Below are 22,755 nucleotides of genomic sequence, written 5' to 3' on the forward strand. Positions count from 1 at the left end.
CTAACAACATTTAGACATTACATTCTTCGTCAGCCACGTTAATTAAAAACACCTGCTCATTGCTTATTGTCACCTGTTAAACGATGTCACCCCAGGAGAAGACAGATGTACACAGTCTGCAGCTCAGCAGAACAATGACTTTATATGAATCACCAATCATTTTTGCATTCGGCATAAATGGGCTATAATTAACTAGATTGAACAGTTGTAGCCTACATAATCATAAACAGAACGTGTGTGTGTGTGTGTGTGTGTGTGTGTGTGTGTGTGTGTGTGTGTGTGTGTGTGTGTGTGCGCGCGCGTTCAATATACACACAAACCATGAATTACACCAAAAATAAACCAGATACATTACTCAGCTACAGCTAGGGTTAACATTCATAAGAAATACCTCACTTCATTTTCTCTACTCTCTGTTGCCTGCATATTTGGGGTCTTAGATTTGACATTCTCTCTATACCTCAAAGGAGAGACACTGTACTATGTGTCTGTGAAGTACAAGGCCACTGGAGTCAGTGGACTGTACTGATGTATGTTGCTTGTGTTCCACTATCCTGGTCTCAAGAGGTACCAATTCAATAAATAAAAGGTTTGAGTGCATGTGACATCCATCAGAATCAATCAGCTTTATTGTCACATCACAAATTTACAAGGTAAAAGAGTGGGTGAAATTTGTTTTTGTGCATATGTCCCATCATATCGTTTTTTTTTCCCCCCATAGAAAAAAGGAAGAAGGAAGAAAGGAAGAAAAAGAAACAAAGTCAAAAACAAAAATAAAGAAAAATAAATAAATAACACAAAAAGACAAAAGTATGCATGCGTTGTAGGCCTACATGGGATTAACGTGCAAAATGTCAAGTGCGTGTCAGCCGCATAATCAACATAAATTAGACTGACATTGTTATAATCGGCAAGTCATTTTAATTTCCGGCCCTGTGTCTGGGTGGTTATGTAGCACACTTCATAGTAAAATAACATTGCATGCATGAGCCATAACAACAATTTCCTTCCGGAATATCATCTGGAAAAGTGCCTTGCCTTATGCAGTAGAAGGGTAATCTGATTTGACCAATTTTGACAAATATTCAGAGGGCATTAATAGACTCCTTTTTGGATCTTTAAAGATATTAGGTATTTGTGTGTCTTACATATACCACTGTTACCTAATAATGTTTTCAAAATCTGTAGAAACTGTAGAAAACAACATGTATCAGTAAGTGTTCTTTATTCTGCAGTATGCTAGACAAGAGTTGTACAGTATGCTAGACAAGAGTCTACTATCTTTGTTATGTGGCTGCCTAGACTAGCTGCTCTGATCCCCCTGTTCAGGAGGGATACCCTTTCTGTCTGAACCTAAAGTCTAAATCATCAGCTTGCTTTTTGAAGTCTTCCGTTTTGCTGCAGATCCTACGAGTATGTCAGTATGAACTAACGGGCAAGCTTCTTTTCAAATATGGGAGAATCCGAATCAGTGCGTAGATGTCTTTTTTCTTATATGAATATAGATCTGTCAAAAAACTATTGCCTTCTTGTTTTATGAGAATATCAAGAAGATGTATTTCCTTAGAGTCATGACGTTGAGGTGTTCATGCCATGTTACCTAGTCAAATGTTATAAAAACAAAAGACGAAGAACCATCATTATTCTAAAAAACCCATATTTCTGTCAGTGGTGCTCAACCTTTTTCATGTCAAGGACCCCCAGAACTATCTCTATTGGGCCACGGACCCCCATCTCAAAATATGTAGTTCCAGGGACCCCCCCAGAAGCCAATATTTTAGTTAAAAATGTAGCAGGCCAACAAGCTCGTAGCGCGCCACTCGGTGGCGCGCTATGAGCTTGTAGATCTGCTATTTTTCAATAGCTAAAGTAGAACAGAATGCTTAAAACACCAAAAGGGGTTCCCGCCCAGAATGGGTTAAAGCATCTTTAGAACCCTGTCAAATCATAAATACTTCATCGACATCTCGTCTCCATGCAATAAACTGGTGAAAAGGATTATCAAGGTTTGTCGTTCCCATTGAGGTATACCTTTGCACCAAACACATTTGGTTCCCGTTGTACATTCTCAGGATTTGACTGTGTAGAGGTGTTAAAGTGATGTACAACTGTCTTAGTCCATTCTGCCACCAGGTATTACTCTGGGTTATGGCCTAAAGCTATAAATGTATGAGCCAAAAAAATAAAAGCAACTCTATAACAGTTTGGCTGGTCTGATAAACGTGATAAAAATATCTATTCTGTTTATGTCATTTCAGCCGGTGCTCTTCCTTGCTTTATAACTAAATCCACATGGAGGGGAGAGAGGGAGAGAGAGAGAGAGAGAGAGAGAGAGAGAGAGGGAGAGAGAGAGGGAGAGAGAGAGAGAGAGAGAGAGAGAGAGAGAGAGAGAGAGATGGTCAACTGAATGATCACCACTCGTGCGGAACAGGAACATAACACCAAGCAAGCAACACCAAACACATGTTCATGCATGCAGGCACTCTCTTTCTCTCATTCTCAAACGCACGCACGCACGTGCACACACACACACACACACACACACACACGTCACACACACACACACACACACACACACACACACACACACACACACACACACACACACACACACACACACACACACACACACACACACACACACACACACACACACACACACACAACAAGCACAACAAGCTCATAATAATATACTGTAAACAAGTGAACATACCATACACAAATAAGTTGCACAACAGAATGGCAAATTCCTTTATTTCCTTTATTCTTTAGTTATTTCTTTTAGTTAGTGTGGTTGCCTATGGGCAACCATACTATTGTTCCCCTTACCTTTTCTTTCTTTCTTTATTATTCTGTATAAACTTTATTTTGCCGTGCTACTCCTCCCACAGTTTTTGCCAAACATACTCGAGCCATATGTCAAATCGACCGGCTTCATCGGGAATCGTGTGCTTGTTGATTGATAAGAGAAATGTTGTATAGTTTAATTGATATTAATTAATTAGTGAATTAATTTTCCCCATTCACTTGAATGGGAAAATGGGAAAACTCACATTCAACTATTTGTTTCTCTGAGACCGTAAGGGCTGTAGTTACAACACTTGGAGGGGAGGTTCATAATAATTATGAAAATTAATTAACATATAATTATATCGGTCGGCCTCATGGTGGCGCTATAACAGCCCACTTTACGTTTTGCATTATAACTCTTGCACGGTAGGTCGTAAAATCTAAATTATTTTTTCCCTGGATTCCTTGAGTCATGACGCATCTCCCCATATAGGCCACGCCCATTTGCGTCAGGATAGATTTTCCGCCATTTTGAATTTTCTTCAAAACACACTTTTGGATCCTCCAGCTACAGATTTTGGCCAAATCTCACAAGAATCGGTACACATGATCTCCGGACCTATCCGATTAAAACAGCAAAGTCAGAATTTTGATAGTCCATATCGTTCGTCCCTAATCAGCTTCCAAAGTTGGAGGGAGGGGCCTATTTTACAAAAGACGGCACAAATCACGAATGGAATGTCCGATCCATCCCAAATTGTAATCAAATGTCGAGGGTGGCTTAATAAACACAGAGCCAAAAGCTATTATATTTTCATCTATAGGGGGCGCCACAATTACAAAAACACTTACCCGTTTGTTGCAAAAACATGATTTCGGGGAGGAAAAAACCCTCCCAATTACTTACACATGATCACAAGGGTGACTTTACACTGTAATTGGCTAGCAAAATTACCGGGAGGGGCCTATATTAGCGAGTGAGGCAACCACACTTTGCAATTTCCCAGAATTGCTTCTTTCTAGTTCTTTAATATAACTCAGACATACAATGTCATGGCTCTGATTGTTATAACCTCAATGTGTCGGCATGGCATCAGGTGCAAATAAATCAGCCAGCTACATACTGTATATGGGCACAACATGGGTAATGCCCATATATGGAAATATACTGATGACATCAGGGATCTCCATATGGGCATTAAAGGGACAAGCACTGACAGATCCTTATCTCCATACATGGAGCTGCGTTGTGCGATCAACTGGGTACCATTTTGGGTGCAATCTCAGATCAACCAGGAGATGTGGTAAGCAGAGACTGTCATCAAAGACACAACGTGTGTTACCGTGGCAACATCACATGCTGCTGTAATCAGGGACCTGGTGTGTGCAGTCAGTTTGTGACGCTCCCAGGCCTCCAAGGAATTAAAGACACATGGCTAAAGAAAGCTCTGAGAGCCCCACTGCCACACTTTAGAATCCCACCATGTGTCTGTTCTCCATGGGGAATTATAACAACCTGGTGCAGTAAGTAAAGTACAGTATTAACACTTGACTTTTAAAGCACGCCTGCGCATTATGGCTGGAAGTTAATTTCAATGTGTTGCACTGTTAGTAGCTCTGCCCAAAACCCCGAGGCCTAAAATCGCACTAGCCTGTGTGCTTTCTGGTCTAGAGGGTTCGCCGATCTGAGCACCCGCCTCCCTCCTCCCCTCCCCTCTAGAAAACACCAGCGAACACTGGCGTCACCAAATTTGGAGCGACGCCTCTCTGCACTGTTATTGGTTAGCGAAATACAAGGAAGTGGGCTTCCTATGCCAGATCTTCCAATGGGTTGCCCCAGGCTTTAATCTTTAGCCGAATGTGAACGGGAAAGCCTGGGTACAGAGGCTTGGACAGAGGTGACTCCCCTTTGAGTGATTAGTGGATGTTTGATTTTCCACACAGGAAAACCGGGTTGAATTCTGGTGGTTACAAAAGCATGACATCATTTTAACCACTTAAGCCCTATTTTATAGTTTGTTAGTAGGCCTATGATGGTGTGGTGTGGCAAAAATAGCCAATCTACAAGGTCACAACGCTTCACATTGTGATATGTTGTGAGCTTGGAGATCTACACTTTTTTTTAACCTTTTAACCGTTTCTGATTTTTTTTTGCCTGTAATGACGTGTTGAAACTAAAAGACAACATAAGTCAAACTTTTGGTCATTGGCATGCAGTGCACATCACTGTAATGCCACAACACAATTCTGCTGCATCTGTGTGCCGTCTTGCATTGACTGATTTAGCAAGCTCACAAAGCAGACATAAACCCCATTCCCTTGAAATTCCATTTAGTGTCTTTCCTCATGCTTGGTTAAGTCTAACTAAGTCCAAGTCCCCACACTGCTACTTTCCCATTATGCTCCACAATGCCCTCTCTGACCAAGGTAATTACCATGGCTCCTGAGTCATCTTCAGTTAACGATAACGGCTGGAAAGATCATCCTGCATCAGATTAAAATTCTTTTGTACTCTTCTGAGAGTGAATTCACATACTGGAGCACAGAGCAGGCTTGTTTGTGTTATTGCCATTAGATCCATCACAACAACAACACAAAACTTTCTGTACACAACAACATTCTGAGTGTTCATTTAGCTCTTGTGCACAACTCAGAGTTAAACTAGAAAAAGTGCCCGGGTCTCCACCAGGAGGATAGGAGTGTGTGTGTGATGTTTGGCAAAATGTTTAGGAGCAATATAATGTGTGTGTGTGTGTGTGTGTGTGTGTGTGTGTGTGTGTGTGTGTGTGTGTGTGTGTGTGTGTGTGTGTGTGTGTGTGTGTGTGACGCGGCTTGGCCTGTTGTAGCGCCACCATGAGGCTGATTAGAAAACTGTCAAGTAGCATTTCTTCCAAAGCCTAGTGGGAATATGCATGCACAGTTTCACCACAATCGGACACTGCGTTGAGTAGTTGTGGCGATTTGTACAAAACGGGTACAAAGCGGGCTACTCCTGAAAAGTTTAGAAGCCAATTGTAGCCAATGAGGGTGGATTATGAGAAATCAAACAAACCCGTCTTGATCAAATGACTATGGAGAGCATGTGTACCGATTTGCGTGAAATTTGGATAAAATCTGAAGGAGTAATATTAGAAAATGTGTTTTACATATGTCGGCCTCCTGGTGGCGTTATAAAGAGCAGATGTGAAAACTTTCAGGCAAAGGTTTTTCCTTGGCCTCTAGGGAGTTGGCATACAAAGTTATCCACAGATCCGTGCAGTTAAAGGTAAAAACACTTTTCGGCCAGTTATAGCGCCACCATGAGGCTGAGTTGAAAATGTTCATGTGGCATTTCTTCCTCGGCCTAGTGGGAATGTGTGTGCACAATTTCACGGAAATCACACGATGTGTTCATGATTTGCAGCATTTTTTTGAAACTGAGCACTCCTGCGAACTTTGGAAGCCAATCTTAGCCAATCAGGATGGAGTCTGAGAAATCTGAAAGACCGGTTTCGTTGAATGGCTCTAGAGAGACTGTGTACCAATTTGCATGATGTTTGGACAAAATCTGTAGGTGTACTGTCCAAAAACTTGTTTTGCACAAAGCGGCCTCCTGGTGGCGCTATAAGAGGCTGTTCTGGAAATTTTGGGGCAGAGGTTAATTGTTTGCATCCAGGGAGTGTGTGTGCCAAATTTGGCATCGACCGGGTTAACGGTGCCAGAGATTAGCTGTTCACAGACGGAAGGACGGACACACAGACGGAAACACAGACGGACACACGGACACACGGACGGACGGACGGAGTGCAAAACATACTCTCTCCCCATGCCTTCGGCCTGGTGGAGACAAATCAATGCTAGATGTTCAGAAATGGTCGGGGAGGCGTTGGCGAGCGCTTTTATCGGCGCTGGATCTTCTCGCAGCTCCTTTCACACACAGCGAGCAAAACCACGCCGATCAAAGCCCGATTTTACGTCAGATCGGGCGTATTGTACAGTACAGTGTTGTACAGTACCGTATAGTACAGTATGGCACAGTTCAGTACAGTACAGTACAGTACAGAAGAGAAGAGAGCAGAATAGAGGAGTACAGTACAGTACAGTACAGTACAGTACAGTACAGTACAGTACAGTACAGTACAGTACAGTACAGTACAGTACAGGTACAGTGGAGTACAGTACAGTACAGTACAGTAGAGTACAGTGGAGTACAGTACAGTACAGTACAGTACAGTACAGTACAGTACAGTACAGTACAGTACAGTACGGTACAGTACAGTACAGTACAGTGCAGTGCAGTGCAGTGCAGTGCAGTGCAGTGGAGTACAGTACAGTACAGTGGAGTCCAGTCCAGTCCAGTCCAGTCCAGCACAGCACAGCACAGCACAGCACAGCACAGCACAGGACAGGACAGGACAGGACAGGACAGTGCAGAGGACTACAGTACAGTACAGTACAGAGGAGTACAGTATACTATTCCCGCTAGGTTGCCACATTTACGACATCCAGCGCAGTGGAGTACAGTACAGTACAGTGGAGTACAGTACAGTACAGTACAGCGGAGTACTGTAGACGGAGACTGCGTCACTGTCTCTGCGTCACTGTCTCAGACGGAAGGACGGACGGACACACACACACACGGACACACGGACGGACGGACGGACGGACGGACGGACGGACGGACGGACAGAGTGAAAAACATACTCTCTCCCCATGCCTTCGGCCTGGTGGAGACAATTATCACTCTGGATTTTACTGTGGTCTGGAGAGGAGAGGAGGGCCATGTCAGCTTTACTGTGGTCTGGAGAGGAGAGGAGGGCCATGTCAGCTAGAGAACAGGCGATAAGGTGAATGTAGTATTTAATTAAGAGTGCTGCAAGCCCTCCTGCTATCTGGACACATACAGCCACCACACAGCAATTGACTCCAGTGAACATCTTATCTTATGACTTTATCTCGCTCCCATCAATAATGTGCGAGACTAAAAGAGACCAAACAGTCATCACAATAAGCTTGGCTCTGCCCTAAGACATTAAAACATTTGTAAGTGGTGCTTTATTTTATGTGAGGGGTTAAACATCAAATGCATATGCCAGATGGGACAGTATGCCCTCACAATGCTAGTCGTAATGGCCATCAAAGGCATAGTATATTTTTTGGGGGGCATTGTCATGTAGCCTAATTTGTTTGTTTTTAATTTAATTTAAAATAAGGTGTGGCACCATACTAATAAAGTGCAATCAAGTGATACAATTAGGACAGAATTTCCCTAGCAACTACCTGTACATTGTGTCAGGCTGTCAGTAGCAGTGACACAGAATCATTAATGCATTGCCACTTGCCAGTGTTGCGCGGGAAAGATTTGTTTCTAAGCCAGCAGTGACACCTTGAGGTATGAAGTGTAATCACACCGTTTTTAATAATAATAATAATATAATAATAATAATAATAATAATAATAATAATAATAATGATGATGATGATGATGATGATGATGATGATGATGATAATAATAACTTATTATTATTATCTTTCTTTTTTTTCCACCTTGGCTTGCCTCCATTAGGGAAAGTTTCTCTCAGATGGTTATAAAAGGAATCTATTTAATATATCTGCTGTCAGGAGAGACAGAAAATGACAACATTTTTCAGGAAATTAAGAAAACCTTATATTTTTAAAACAAAGCAATACTGCCTCATCAAAGTTGGTGTTGTAACTTTATATATTGTCAATTACTTCCATGAGAGGGAGAGAGGTGGTGGAGTTAGTTGCTTTAGCAGACATTTTGAGGGTCCAATGGAGTTAAGAGGTTTTGTCCAAAGCACTTTTTACTACTTTCCATTGGTTCAATATTTTTGAAACAACATACAGACAATTCAATTCATAAAGGGTGTTCAATAGCACTGATTTATGCAACAAAAAAAATAAAAAACCTAAAAAATAGAGTTATGAGGTTTCCTCCCGACTGCAACAGGTATAGTATTTTCCAGAGCCATAGACGTTCACTTCATGGGGCCAGTCCAATGGCAGCTCTTGTACATAGACTTCTATTGGCGAATAGGGATACCGGAAGTTTACGGAATGCATTGGAGTCTATGGGCTCGCGCGACATGAACCATGTGACCGGGCTGTTTTCTGCCCCCTCAATGTCGCAACTCTGTCTATATTCTATGGCTCTGGTATTTTCATGCTGGAGTGGTCAGGCTGCATTTAAAAGCATACTATTACAAATAATAACCACAAAGGAGGAAAGGGGGGAGGGGAGGGGGACTACTGCTAAGACAACATACTCTGTATTACTTAGGCCTACTGCCTTGTGCAGCAGGATAGGCAAGAAAGTAAATGCAAGCAGTTCCAAACTCAATTTTACCCAAATATATCAACAGGTTTTCTCTCCCTAAAGCTGATGCAGGTTCTGTTCTGGCTCTGTCTTGCAGTGTACAAAATGGATCACATTATTTTTACTGATTTTCTTAGAACTTAGATTTAGATTTTTGAGAGTGATTTGTTTTCAGTGATGTTTATGGGCTGAACTTGTTTCCCAAAACAACAAAGACCATATTTTGTATTATTATTTTATAATTATTAATTTCAAAGTAATAATGTTTTTTAATAGAAAACATAAATGAATAGGCCTATTGTTTTTGTTCCCATTTGTTAAAATGTTCTTGATTTCAAATGGTAACTCATTTGCATAAGATTTTCTCTGCATGCCCATGCAGCCCAAACATATCCTAGAGCTACATACTCCACAGTCCACACACACTCCACACTTAACGGAACCCATGCATTTTGTTTGAGATATCATGCCTCAGGATTTATTCTGTATATACAGATTGCCTCATAAGTATAAAACTATTATTAGACCATTGATAGTTCAACAACAGTTAGCCTGGCTATTTGTAACATACCCCCTCTACATCAAAGGTTACTTATTATGTTTGACTACCTTCTCATCAGTACCAATACTGCCTGGACAGGTTATGGATCGGGCCAATGGACCCAGTGTCTATTCAGGGGCCCTTGACTACAAGGGGTTTGGCCCCTAGGCAGTGAGACCAATCTGCACTTTATAAAAAATTATACTGGTTAATGCTGCATCCCTGGGCGAGTTGGAAGTGATAATTTGTTGTATAAAACACTACCAGCAGATGGTGCTAAGGTGGCTAACAGAAAGCAACTACTACTGATGTTTTTCAAAAGAAGCTTGTTATCTGAAGGAGTGAGGTGAGTCATCACTCATCATGGTGTGAAAGATAACAACTTTGCCTTTGGAGGATGAACAAAGTCTGTTTTCATCAGTTTTCCTCAATTTCAGACAGGATGTGAGGAGTAGGCTGAGTCACAAACTTTAAACATTTGAACATTGTTCTTGTTCTTGTTGTTATTGTATTTCGTTGACGTCGGGAGGAAACCACCTAACTCCATTTTTGACATTTGAGATTTTTTTTTCTTCATAAATCAGTGCTATTGAACATCCTTTACTTCTGTCTGTTGTTTCAAAAATATTCAACAAAGTAGTAAAAAATCTTTGGACAAAACCTCTTAACTCCATTGGACCCTCAAACTGTCAGCTAAAGCAATTAACTCCACCACCTCTCCCCTCTCATGCAAGTAATTGACAATATATAAAGTCACAACACCAACTTTGATGAGGCAGTATTGCTTTATTTTCAAAATATAAGGTTTTCTTAATTTCCTGAAAAATGTGTATTTTTCATTCCCTTTATAACGAAAAGGCCTTGTGCACTCCTACAAGGACAGGTGCGTCGGAGCCGGCAACCAAATGCGAATCATGAGAAGAAAAGGGCCCCGCACATTGTCTTCACTTATAGAGCAGTAGTTTTATTAGATGACAACGACAGCAGATATTTATTTATTTTTAGTATTATTATCAAGGACAATTAACCTCAATGGTTAGGATTGGGGGCACAGTAGTATGGTGTGATCAGCATTTATTACAAATGCAAACAGACCTTGCTCTTTCTGCAAAGCGAGTTTACATGTTGCAAGCGAGTTATAAGTAAAAAGTTTGAAAGGATTGTCTGGCTCTATAGGAACCAGTAGGAAGATGTATGTTTGTCTTGTTTGACATGTTTTTATAACCTCTCTAGTGGAAGTCGACCCTTCAGACAAAAAGTCCACTTCTACACAAAAAGATACAAGACATATCTATTTGGTGACCATGACAATTGCTGCATGCTCCCCATAGGATGAATCCTAACAATTTATAACAAATCATACACGCATATCAAACGCATGATATGTGTGTATGAGGCCTCAGGCCACGGCCATCAAAGGCGGCCATCAAACACAGACAGAACACAGAACATGTTTGATACGTGTAAGGCCTCATACACACGTAAAGAACAAATGTTCTGTGCTCTGCCTGTGTTTGATGGCCGCCTTTGATGGCCGTGTGTATGAGGCCTCAATGCTTTTCCAGTCACATGGTTTGACCAAACATTTGTGTTTGATGGCTGTGTTCTGCCCACCTCCCCCCCATCAAACACAAATGTTTGGTCAAACCTGCGTCTCTGCGTTTCCTAATTGCAGCCTATTGCCATGCATTCGAGTGATAAGTAACTAGTGGTGTTTATCGGTTGATTTCCATACGAATCCACTAGAAAAAAACACTTTGACCTGGTTGGGTGTAAGGAGCAGCACAGCCTCTAGGCCCCTGCAAGTTTAACTAAAGTTCTAAAGTCATTTCTGATACAGACATAGCCTTGGATTAAAACGGTCATCACGCTAATAATTTTTTCATCATTCTATCCTTGTTGATATCCTACTATGCGCCACGGCTCTGCGCACGTGTGTGTACGGTTGTAATGCACGTAACTCGAGAACTGTTTGACCCACCGACTTCACACACGCGTTCCACACCCCCACAGGGAGTGGCGTGCCAGGTATCGAGTCGGTCGGACCCACAGTTCTCCAGAACCACCACAAAAGGCTCTGCTCAGGCTCTGCCAGTGGGCCTAATGAGGCCAAATCCTTTCACCTGGGCCAGGCTCTGCCAGTGGGCCTAATGAGGCCAACTCCTTTCACCTGTGCAATGTCCAGCCTCTGCCTCAGCCAATTGAGGCTCAACCAATCAGGCTCTGCCAGTGGGCCGAATTGATTGCCAAGTACACTTTTCAGTTTGCAGTCTTCACACACAGGCACATACACAGATCTCCATGTGGGACACCGGCTGACAGTTAAAACGGGTGCTATAACAACTTATATCATTAGGTTCCCAAGTTGAATCGTTCCAAAGTAGGCCGGTGGCCGACTGCGACCGGCACGTACAGATCTAGTCCTACTGTAAATGCGCCACATCTCTGTGTGTCTGCGTGCGTGTGTGAGTGTACGGTTGTAATGCAGGTAACTCGAGAACCGTTTGCCCCACTGACTTCATATTCGACACACACCTTCCACACCCCCGCAGGGAGTGCAGCGCCCGGACTCGAGTCGGTCGGACCCACGGTTCTCCAGAACCACCACAAAAGGCTCTGGTCAGGCTCTGCCAGTGGGCCTAATCAGCCTAAATCCCCTCACCCGTGTAATTTCCAGCCTCTGCCTCAGCCAATTGATTGCCATGGCAACCCCACACCTGACAATTGATTAGACTACTTAACCAGTCCACTTTTCCGTTTCCTTTTCGCAACCCACCACTGCACCTGTTTGAAACAAATATTCTAGCATGTCATACCATGTCATATTTTCCATGGCAACAATCTTACAAAGAATCTTGTCCAGATGATGGCAAACAGCTCAACCGGGTGCATAGTGTTCCTGTGTGCTCCAGATGGGTCCAGATGACAGAGTACTAGTACACTGCAAAATCCTGAGTGATTTTAACTCTGAAAATATACATACACTGTATGTAACCATGGATCCATTTGGTTACATTTGTACTCAGACAGAGTTACAAATGGCTGAATGAACACTGAGTATTTTACTGTGTACGTTCCATCTGTAAGTATGATACATCAACAGCTCTAACCATCATCTATTGTGGCAAGATTCCAGCTCCATTTGTGCATCTCTGACCTTGCAACCCAAAATTGTGAGTCATCATCCTATTTGTTTCATAATTTGTTATGCTGATTGTGTGTGTGCGTGTGTGCGTGCGTGCGTGCGTGCGTGCGTGCGTGCGTGCGTGCATGCGTGTGTGAATGAGTGTGTGAGTGCGTGCGCGAATGAGTGCGTGCGTGCGTGCGTGCGTGAATGAGTGAGTGATGGAGTGAACATTATGTTTAGTGTCATGGAAGACCTGATAAGATACTAAATCTGGTTCAAATCATCTCATGTTGCTTGCTTTTTCTGCCTATATGGATGCACATGATGTATCATAATTGGACGTCATTTTTATGAAAAATAGGCTACTAGTGATAATATGGACACAAACACATTATATACGCTTACACAAGTGCACAACACTAACACAACATGAGCAAATATTTTGAATATTCATATTATATCAAGGCTATTTGCTATCATTCAATGCATTATGGTGACAGCTGTTAATATACCAGCTGGTAGTGGTTGCATGGTTTGCTCATCATAAAACAACAGAAATACTAGTTTACGCACAAATAGTGGTGTAATGCCGGGGTTCTCGCCCAATAGGCTATAGTGTGTTATCTCCGGAGCCGAAACGGGAACAGAAATGATATGCATGCAAGCTGAATACAGGCTTTATTCTCTTTTAATATATGCCACAGGCTGTGTCCCTGCTGTGTCTGTTCTTCCCTCATGTGAGCAGCACAACCGTGCAGAGTGTATGATAGAGGCAGTTCCATGAGGACACGCGAGGATGATACACAATATACTTGACATGTTTCCACATGAATGTCACTACATCAGGCTGAGGTTGACAATGGCAGCAGGTCCTCTCTTTACCTTTTGCTCTGAGTCACTAAACCGACACATGGTGCAACACCGTGGATTATATAATGTGCAAATGAGTGGATTTAAGATGGTGTACTAATTACGTTTGTGCCTGTGCTTGTACTGAAGCCACTGTTTGGTCTTCATTAAGGCCAGGTGGAAATGCAACGATTAACGGCTGATGAGTCATATTCTGTCAACTCTTAATGAATCTGAACAAACCAGCAGGCAAATATTTAACCCTTATAATTTAACAGTCGGTGCATCATTTAAAAAATAGTAAGCTTTCTGCTGCCATGGGGCTAATGGTTTGGAATATGTAATCGGGGTGACAGCTGGACGAACAGCCAAAGGTAGTATAGAGGCTGGCAATGATATCCTGACCTATTTATTTATATTTGCATGGAAAACTGTATATCCCCAGAATTACATCTCTTGTATGCTTCAAAGGATGATATTATTAACGAGCCTGATTGGAGAGCATTAGGCCTATTATTCTACCCACTACCAAAATGGAACTAAATAGACTATTAGTTAGTAGGCCATAGTCATATGAGCCACAATTGGTAGGGTAGCCACTAGGCCTATCTTATAAACACTATTACTATAAAAATATATATGCTGTATATATAGGGCCTATATATGTGTTAAATTTGTTGTCTGTTGGTTGTGTATTATTTATGTTGTAGCCTACTGTAAATGTGGTGGTGTTAAGGGTGGTGTCAAGTATTTGTATGGGCCTCGACCTGAAAAGTCAGTAGTATCTGCGCCTGGTTCGGTTGCGAAAATGTCCAGGCCGATTTTTTGTCTCAGTCCAGCCCTGGCGCACGCGCACACGCGCGCGCGCGCGCACACACACACACACACACACACACACACACACACACACACACACACACACAAGGCAATGCTACTAAGCGCTGTTCTACTTGTGTTGTCGGGTGAAGATGATAAACGGTTCAACTATCCTTTTGAGGACAAGGTGGGTGCAGTAAATTATTGATCTTTTGGACAGCTATTTATTTAGGGCAACATCAGACTAGAGTGTTATTGCGAATAGGGCAATTATTTTTTGTGGATTAAATAAATTGCCATTTCGATTTGCCAATGCCAAAGCGTGCATATACGTGTGATTGCACATACGTAGCCTACAAAAAAAACAGCATGTGTGAGCAAGTTCGTGTGTATGGTTGAGCCGATCATGTGAGTGTGCAGCCTGTGGGTGAGAGAAAGAGAGCCTGTGTGGGTGGGGGTGGGGAGAGAGAAAGAGAGAGCGAGAGAGAGAGAGAGAGACCGAATAAGCAACTTTGTTACCAGGCATAGCTGTGTCTCCCACAGCACAGCGTGTTAAGAGAAACGTTTGGCAGATATGGTTGATCAGCATTTATTTTATCCTGTTTGGTGCATTTAGTGACGGTAAACTTGCGATCGAACAAACATCTGGACTTGAATTGAAATGTACATAGTGAGATAATTGACGACCATGCATCTTCATCGTTGTGCGTGAGGTAGGCTATGCACTTCTCCCAAGAGATAGAAATCATGCAGCTGTTTCTGTCTGGCACGTCATGTAACATGCTGCAAAATTTCGTAAAATGAGCTGAGTGCTAACATAACATTGTGTGTGTTAAATTCAAAAGCCTAACAAGAATGCAAATTAGCCGGACATTTGACAATAAGCCAACCTTGCCCGGATATTAAATGATAATTGTTTTGTGATCAATTTGATGTCTCGATTTTCACGTTTTACTTGCACGCATGTTTTTATTTATTTATTTACATTTCTTTATTCAATTATTTATTTAAATTACACTTTTAATGTCGATTGATTGATTAATTATAAAAGTTAGCGCTGGGCAACCGCACATGAGGCTTTGAGTTTCCGGCTGCAGCTTCTTTAAGGATTCATAGGCTACTAGGCTGTACCTAAATGGTTATTCCTGTCTCCCTTATTGCCTGCATGTCTTTTGTTTCTAGATGACATTGGATACCTTGTCAGGACAGTGAGCTTGCCCATCAAGACAAGAAGATGTATTTTTGGATTTCATTTTTTTGGTTAAGTGCAACAGCCTTCTGTACCATTGAGATGTTTGATAGCTATGGAGAAATCTGTCAAACACTGTGTGCTTGCGAGGAGAAAGAGGGGGTACTCACAGTGGGCTGTGAGAACAGAGGAATTGTAAGTCTCTCTGACATAAGTCCTGTCCACTTCCCAATGTACCATCTTCTGCTCACAGGGAACCTTTTGAAAAAGCTGTCTGCCAATGATTTTGTTGAATACAATGGACTTACAATATTACATCTGGGCAACAATGATATATTTGAAATTGAACCGGGAGCTTTTAACGGACTTCAGGGATTGAAGCGATTACATCTGAACAATAACAAAATTGATGCCTTGAAGGAAGAGCTTTTCCTTGGTTTTGAAAGTCTGGAATATCTTCAAATTGATTATAATTACATCACTCATTTGGAGCCAAACGCTTTCGGCAAGCTTCATCATCTGGAAGTCCTGATTCTTAATGACAACTTGATATCCACTCTGCCCCCAAACATTTTCCAGCATGTCCCACTGACTCATCTGGATTTAAGGGGGAACCAATTGAAAGTATTACCTTATTCAGGCCTACTAGAACATATGGGAAGTGTTGTAGAACTACAATTAGAGGAGAATCCATGGAACTGTTCGTGTGAGCTGATTGCTCTGAAAACGTGGCTAGAGAGCATATCATACGCAGCTTTAGTTGGTGATGTTGTTTGCGAATTTCCATTCCGGCTTCATGGGAGAGATCTTGATGAGGTTTCAAAACAAGAGTTGTGCCCTAGGAGAGCCATTGCTGAATATGAGATGCCACCCCAGCCACATCTGAGCACTGATGCATACTATAAGACCACACCAGCTCTAGTCACGGCCCCATTCACCTCATCTGGAATTGCGCGGTCCTCATCAAGGCCCACCAAGGGACCTCGACAGTCAGGCAAATTAAAATCGAAGCCAACCTCTCGCATCCCATCCAATAAACCACAGAATTATGGTCAAATTGTTTCATATCAGACCAAATCCCCTGTGCCTTTGGATTGCCCTACTGCCTGTACTTGCAACCTTCAAATTTCAGACCTCGGCCTAAATGTCAATTGCCAGGAGCGAAAGATTGAGCGGATTTCTGATTTAAATCCCAAACCTTACAATCCCAAAAAGATGTATCTCACTGGGAATTATATCCCTGTAGTGCGTAGATCAGATTTTATTGATGCAACTGGATTAGATTTGCTGCACCTCGGTAACAACAGGATAGCTCACATACATGACAGAGCCTTTGGAGATCTGACACATTTACGAAGGCTATACCTCAATGGAAACCTTATAGACCACCTCACAGTCGATATATTTTATGGACTGGAGAGCCTGCAGTTTCTGTATTTAGAATACAATGTCATTAAAGAAATGACCATTGACACCTTTCAGCATGTACCCAATCTCCAGCTACTTTTCCTGAACAATAACCTTTTAAAAAGTTTACCGGTAAGAATATTTAATGGTCTAACACTGGCCAGACTAAATCTTCGCAATAACCACCTCCGCCATCTCCCTGTCAACGGTGTGCTGGATCAGCTGACAACATTAGTGCAAGTGGATCTGTTTGAGAATCCCTGGGACTGCTCCTGTCCCATCCTAGAGCTGAAGCTGTGGTTGGAACAGCTCAGCACAGGGACAGTTGTAAACAATGTCATCTGTGGCTCGCCTAAGAGGCTGGCCGGAGAGGACATGAGATACATTAAGAGGGCTAATTTATGCCCTAATAACTCGGTTATACTCTCCTCCATGATTCCACCCTCTGAAGAATCATTCCCTGGAAGCACCATCACCATAGAGACATCCTTGGATTCCGACACACGATACGGTGCTGTCCCTTTGTCTGTGATGATTCTCGCCCTTCTTCTAATGTTCATTGTGTCTGTGTTCGTGGCTGCGTCGTTGATCGTGGCCATGAAAAAGAGGCGTCAGAAGGCCCAAAATGACCAGAATATGTCAGTGAACGCTTGTATTAGCTCTCTGAACATGGAATATGGTCTTTACAAGAAGGGCACCATTCCCAAAGTCAGAACATCCGCTGGCCATGTGTACGAGTACATTCCACCTGCAGTGGAGCCTGCATGTAGAACCACCGCCTATGCCCCAATGCAGGGCAAATCAATGCATGGGTATAGAGATTTTGATGAGCTGAATGGAGCATTCCTGGGAGATTCTGATGAAGTGGAAGCCAGTAATACGATAAGCTCTGAATACAGTGTCGCTTCTCCAGAGCGGCTCAACAAGCCTTCCACCTCTGTGCAGGATGATCAGTGTTACTACAGAGATGTGTTGGAGCCAGACAAACAGTCGCCCTACAGCAGTACTTTACCATGCAGGCATACAGCCCATTCATCTACTACTCAGTACACCTCAGACTTTGATGTGAGACATCAATACATGCATCCAGACAGAATACAACAGACAATACTATATTGTACAGCACCGAGTACTGTTTATGTTGAGCCCAATAGGAGCGAGTACTGGGAATTGAAAGCCAAGCTCCATATTGATCCAGACTACCTTGAGGTCCTTGAGAAACGTACAACTTTTACACAGTTTTGAATGATTCTATAAAAATCTGAAATGATTACATTTCAAAAGGCAGGACAGAGGGAAAAAAAAGTCTCAATTTACCATCATTCTCAGTTTGTTGTCAATAATAATTTACAGTGCTGCTGTTTTGCTTCAAAGGATTGTGTAATAAAGGGGAATAGTGCTCAGTTTAAAAAGTTAAGAATCCACTTTTATTTCAGTGGTTCTTGACTGTTTAATCCCAGTTCATAAATAAGAACAATGCTCCTCCAAAGCAAGAAACCAGTGAATTAAGACTAATCAGTCATAATCTCCCTGATGCTGGGCCAATTATATCAACTATGGGACAAAACTTGAACTCTCAAATGAGTAGATACAACTCACCAGCATTTGAGAGAACCAACCCAACCAACCAGATAATAGCCTATTGGCTTGTCCTCCAAGACCCCCCCCAGGATGTTGTCACAGTCACCTTGTTTTCATTATTTCCAGTTTATTCTCAGTGGAGCTGCACACATCAGTAGCAGAATCTACTGAATTTATTCAGCCCCTACATTTACATGAATTTGGTGGGCAGCAAAGTCATTAATCGAATCGTATAATGCCAGATGGGGCCAGACACATTTGGGATGGTAGTGCTTAATCCAGACCTGAAGACCACCAAGAGTTTATTCAAAGGACTATAGTGGCAGAAACATGTTCTTTTGTATTGCTGTCAGAGAGAAGAGTTACATTTTTTACTGAAATGCATTGAGCTGTCCCAGGGCATGGGGATAACTTGTATAAAATGCACTGGTATTTCCCTTTGAGCTTCCTCCTCTCCTAACTAACAACTTGCAGATTATGTACGCATAGTTGCACTTGTCTGAAATGAGGAATTCAGCTGTGGATATGACTGAGTGTTTTTGTTTCTTTGTGCTAAGGGCGGTGGTGTTATAAATCATAGATTGAAACTCTGTTGGCCCTCTGGCCGATATACAGTAATACATATTTTAAACGGTTGCTTATTTTTATATAATTGATATATGGATAGCAAACTATCTCTTTGAATTCTTGTTCTCAATTAATTCTTATTTTGCACAAAACTGCACTATTGACTAAAATAGGTCAAGATATGATGTCACTTTTTTAAATGTGTTTGTTGAAAATGTGCATAGAGCCATATTATGTACACATGGAGGTACCACACAAAAATCATTGCACTATAGTTCTAGCCAGATATGTGTTCAGTTGCATACTGTATGTGGACAATCTGTATAACGCTAGCACCCAACCCCAATTGCTCACCAATCCTTCCCCTCCCTGCCCCCACCGACTATATAACATTTAATATTATCACAACCGAAAACTCTGAAAAGACACAGGAATATTGAGTGGTATTTTTATTTAAGTGTAATATTTTAATGTATAGGTTTCTGTAGGATATATTCAGTCCATTTATGTTTTATCATCAAAATTCCATCTCATTAATTGATACAGTTGACTTTAGCGCCCAACCGACAGTCTGACATTTGTCACTGCATTTATTTGAACAATTTGGCTAAATAATCCTTTTTTTTCTGAACAAAATTAGTGAAGAGTGAAGTCAACATTAACTCAATTATTCAGGTATAGGTTGTTAATGTTTTAATGACAACAGAGAATGAAAATGTAAACATATGCAAAATCCGAAAATAAAGCCATTAATAGAAAAATGTTATAAGATTATGTACAATTTATGGCGGATGCAATTAATAGACAATGAAGTAGGCCTACTGATGGTAGTATGGCCTTTAAATGCAAAATGTACTGGAATCAGAAATGTTGTCATGTTGCTTCTATGTCGAGAGAAAAATACAGCACATGAATGAATTGATTTCCTTTCTCTTTTTTTTTCTCTCTTTTTTTTTTTTAATCCTGTCTGGTTACAGTTTTCATAAAATAAATTGTTACAGGGTAGCAAAGCAGGCGGATCAGCCAGAAATGATGACGAGTAAACAAGTTAACCCATTCTTGGGTCAAAAGTGCAAATAACTGGAGTTTAATTATACGTATATATGTAGTAACTAGTAATATGCACTGAATCTGAAAACAAAACACAGCCAAAAAAGGACATGATGTGTCTGGACTCTGTCTGTGTTATTATATACTTTATGCCACACTACTGTTTTCAAACATACTGTGGCTTTTAGAGGGGAGGGGGGGGGGGGGCACTATCTGTCTCCAGATTCTGTTAATCAGAATTGGAAACACATTAGGGCAAACATTAAATCTGTACCGAAGCTGGTTGTAAATCTGCACAGGTTTCTGTGTGTAAGATCTGATCATAACTATATTACTGTGAAATTAGTTGTGATGATGTTCTTCCCTTGCTTTGGTCTGAGGAACACTCATTTAGGCCAAGGAATGCTGAGGCTTGTACTTATCACACTTTGCCAACAGTGCTTATGAGAATTCACTGATGATAATAACAGTATATATGTAATGCTCATGTTTCCTTCAAAAGTTTTGTTTCCATTAACTGTTTGTTTTGTAAACTGACAGGCTATACAGCTACCCTGTAAAGATAATTATGGATATATCTATTACGGATACATAAGCTGTATTGTACTGTATATATCACAAATTGGAAATGTGTTGGTTTTCATTTATTATTTACCAACTGTGCATTCTTTTATCTACATTCACATTTGAAAAAAAAACATGATGAAATCCAATGTGACTTTCCAATGCATATGAGCGAATATTTCCTTTTAAAAACTGTTTTTTTTTGTGTTCTCCTCTATTTTGTACTATGATTTGTTTTTCTAGTCTGCTCTTTGGCTTTCGTACAAACCAGTGATTTTGCTACATTAACTTCGGCTTTGTAAATAGAACGCTTCATCAGCATTTTCTTGCACACCTGCAGCTGCTCAGCGTGCAAACCCCATGTCTTTTATTGCAAACAAATTCACAGAATAATACACAAAGCAGCAAAGGATATTAGAGGTACGTCACGTGTATCTAAATGTGCTGTTACTCCAGTTCTTAGATGATGAATAAATAATGTGCTGTACCATTCATTCAGTATCCTTTATCTCTCTTGCCTTGACCCTCCAAAGCATGGAGCATTTAAATGAAATAACTGAAGTCAAATGAAGTCATAGTTCTCAGGGATGAGTGCTACAGTGGCATTTTATAGACCATCGCTAAGGTTAGAGACTACTAATTAGTAGTCATGGGCATGATTTAATTTAAGATGAAGTTAGAATAGAAATGTACCCTAGTCCATAATTTGAAATATAGACAGAATCTTAATGATTGTAATTGATTAAATGACTATTAGGGACTGTTGTCTAAAGCTTTCCAACCACAGTTGGGTGAATGACCCAGGCTCAGGACTGCATTGCGAAATGGGTTCACTCCAAACTTGGTTTTCAGCTCGCTTGAATTTAATATGTTCAATATTTGGCTCTTCATGGGAACAAAATATTGATGTTGTATCCCAGAGGTGATGTGCATACAGCTGGCATAGTAGGTTCTGATCTGACTGTTACTGTACAACATGAACAACAGCCAAATTTGCATGCGTAGATGCCGACAGACACTTACAAATAAACTCTCTATTCTTGGCAGACACGGCTTTCCCGCACAGTATCCATGGTAACATCCAATTATCTGGGAAAAACATATCTTGTCATAGAACAAGAGGTACTGTACTAGTGCATTGTGTGGGCTAATTTGCAATTAGTCTTTTGACAAATGATGATGGGAATTGTTCTACGTTTGTATTTTAGTACACTATTTAATCACTGCATACCAAAGATGACATTGATTCATTGCTTTAATGAATAACGGTCTCTTTGCATTTACTACTGATTCAAATGAACCACTTTAATGCTGGTGTTCCTATTTTGAGTATGTCATTATAGGCAGGAATTTTTATTTTCTTAGAAGATTTTCAAAACTTTGCATAATAAAATGAAAATAGTAATGACTCTAAATAAATACAAATTTACACAACTCAAAAATCTCCAAAAAATAGCAAATATTGATGACCTGAGCCTGGGTCACAACGCATCAAGATGTGATTGCTGTGTTGTGAGCTTGCAGATCTGAGTTTTTTTTATTGCTGTCATGCATCAGTCTCAAGTCAGATGTATATGAACATTTTTGCACTCATTATCTAATGCTTTTGACTCGATCCACTTGGCACTTTGCTGGTGTTTTGTTGCTTTAATTTGTCACTGGAAGATCCCAGTTTTTGCTCTGAGAGAGAAATTAGGGCAGATCTACATTATGTAAGCTTGAGGAGGTCTGTCAGGCAGTGAGAAGACAGCATATGACTGCAAGTGTTCACTGGAGGAGAAATCTCTATGTCTGCTTATTTGGATCAAGTAAACAGAATGGAAATACACTGTAATTTTCTCTGGGTTAATCTAATTCAGAGAGTTAGATCGACTCTTACAGGTCCATTTGGTTCCATTTGTACACAAGTGAGTTATAAATAGATAAATGAACACTTGAGGATCTTATTCTGGTCAT

At 41.1% G+C, this 22,755-nt stretch overlaps 1 protein-coding gene across 1 annotated transcript; it reads left to right on the top strand.

The window, feature by feature from the left end:
• Window positions 1-15,675: 15,675 nt before the first annotated feature.
• slitrk5b (SLIT and NTRK-like family, member 5b) lies at window positions 15,676-18,282 on the top strand (the record flags this gene model as incomplete). Its single annotated transcript, XM_079519089.1, has 1 exon — window positions 15,676-18,282. One exon carries the CDS (start codon window positions 15,676-15,678, stop codon window positions 18,280-18,282), a length of 2,607 nt encoding a protein of 868 aa, XP_079375215.1.
• Between the last annotated feature and the right edge of the window lie 4,473 nt (window positions 18,283-22,755).

Source organism: Electrona antarctica (assembly GCF_951216825.1).
Source record: "Electrona antarctica genome assembly, chromosome: 13".
NCBI lineage: Eukaryota > Metazoa > Chordata > Actinopteri > Myctophiformes > Myctophidae > Electrona > Electrona antarctica.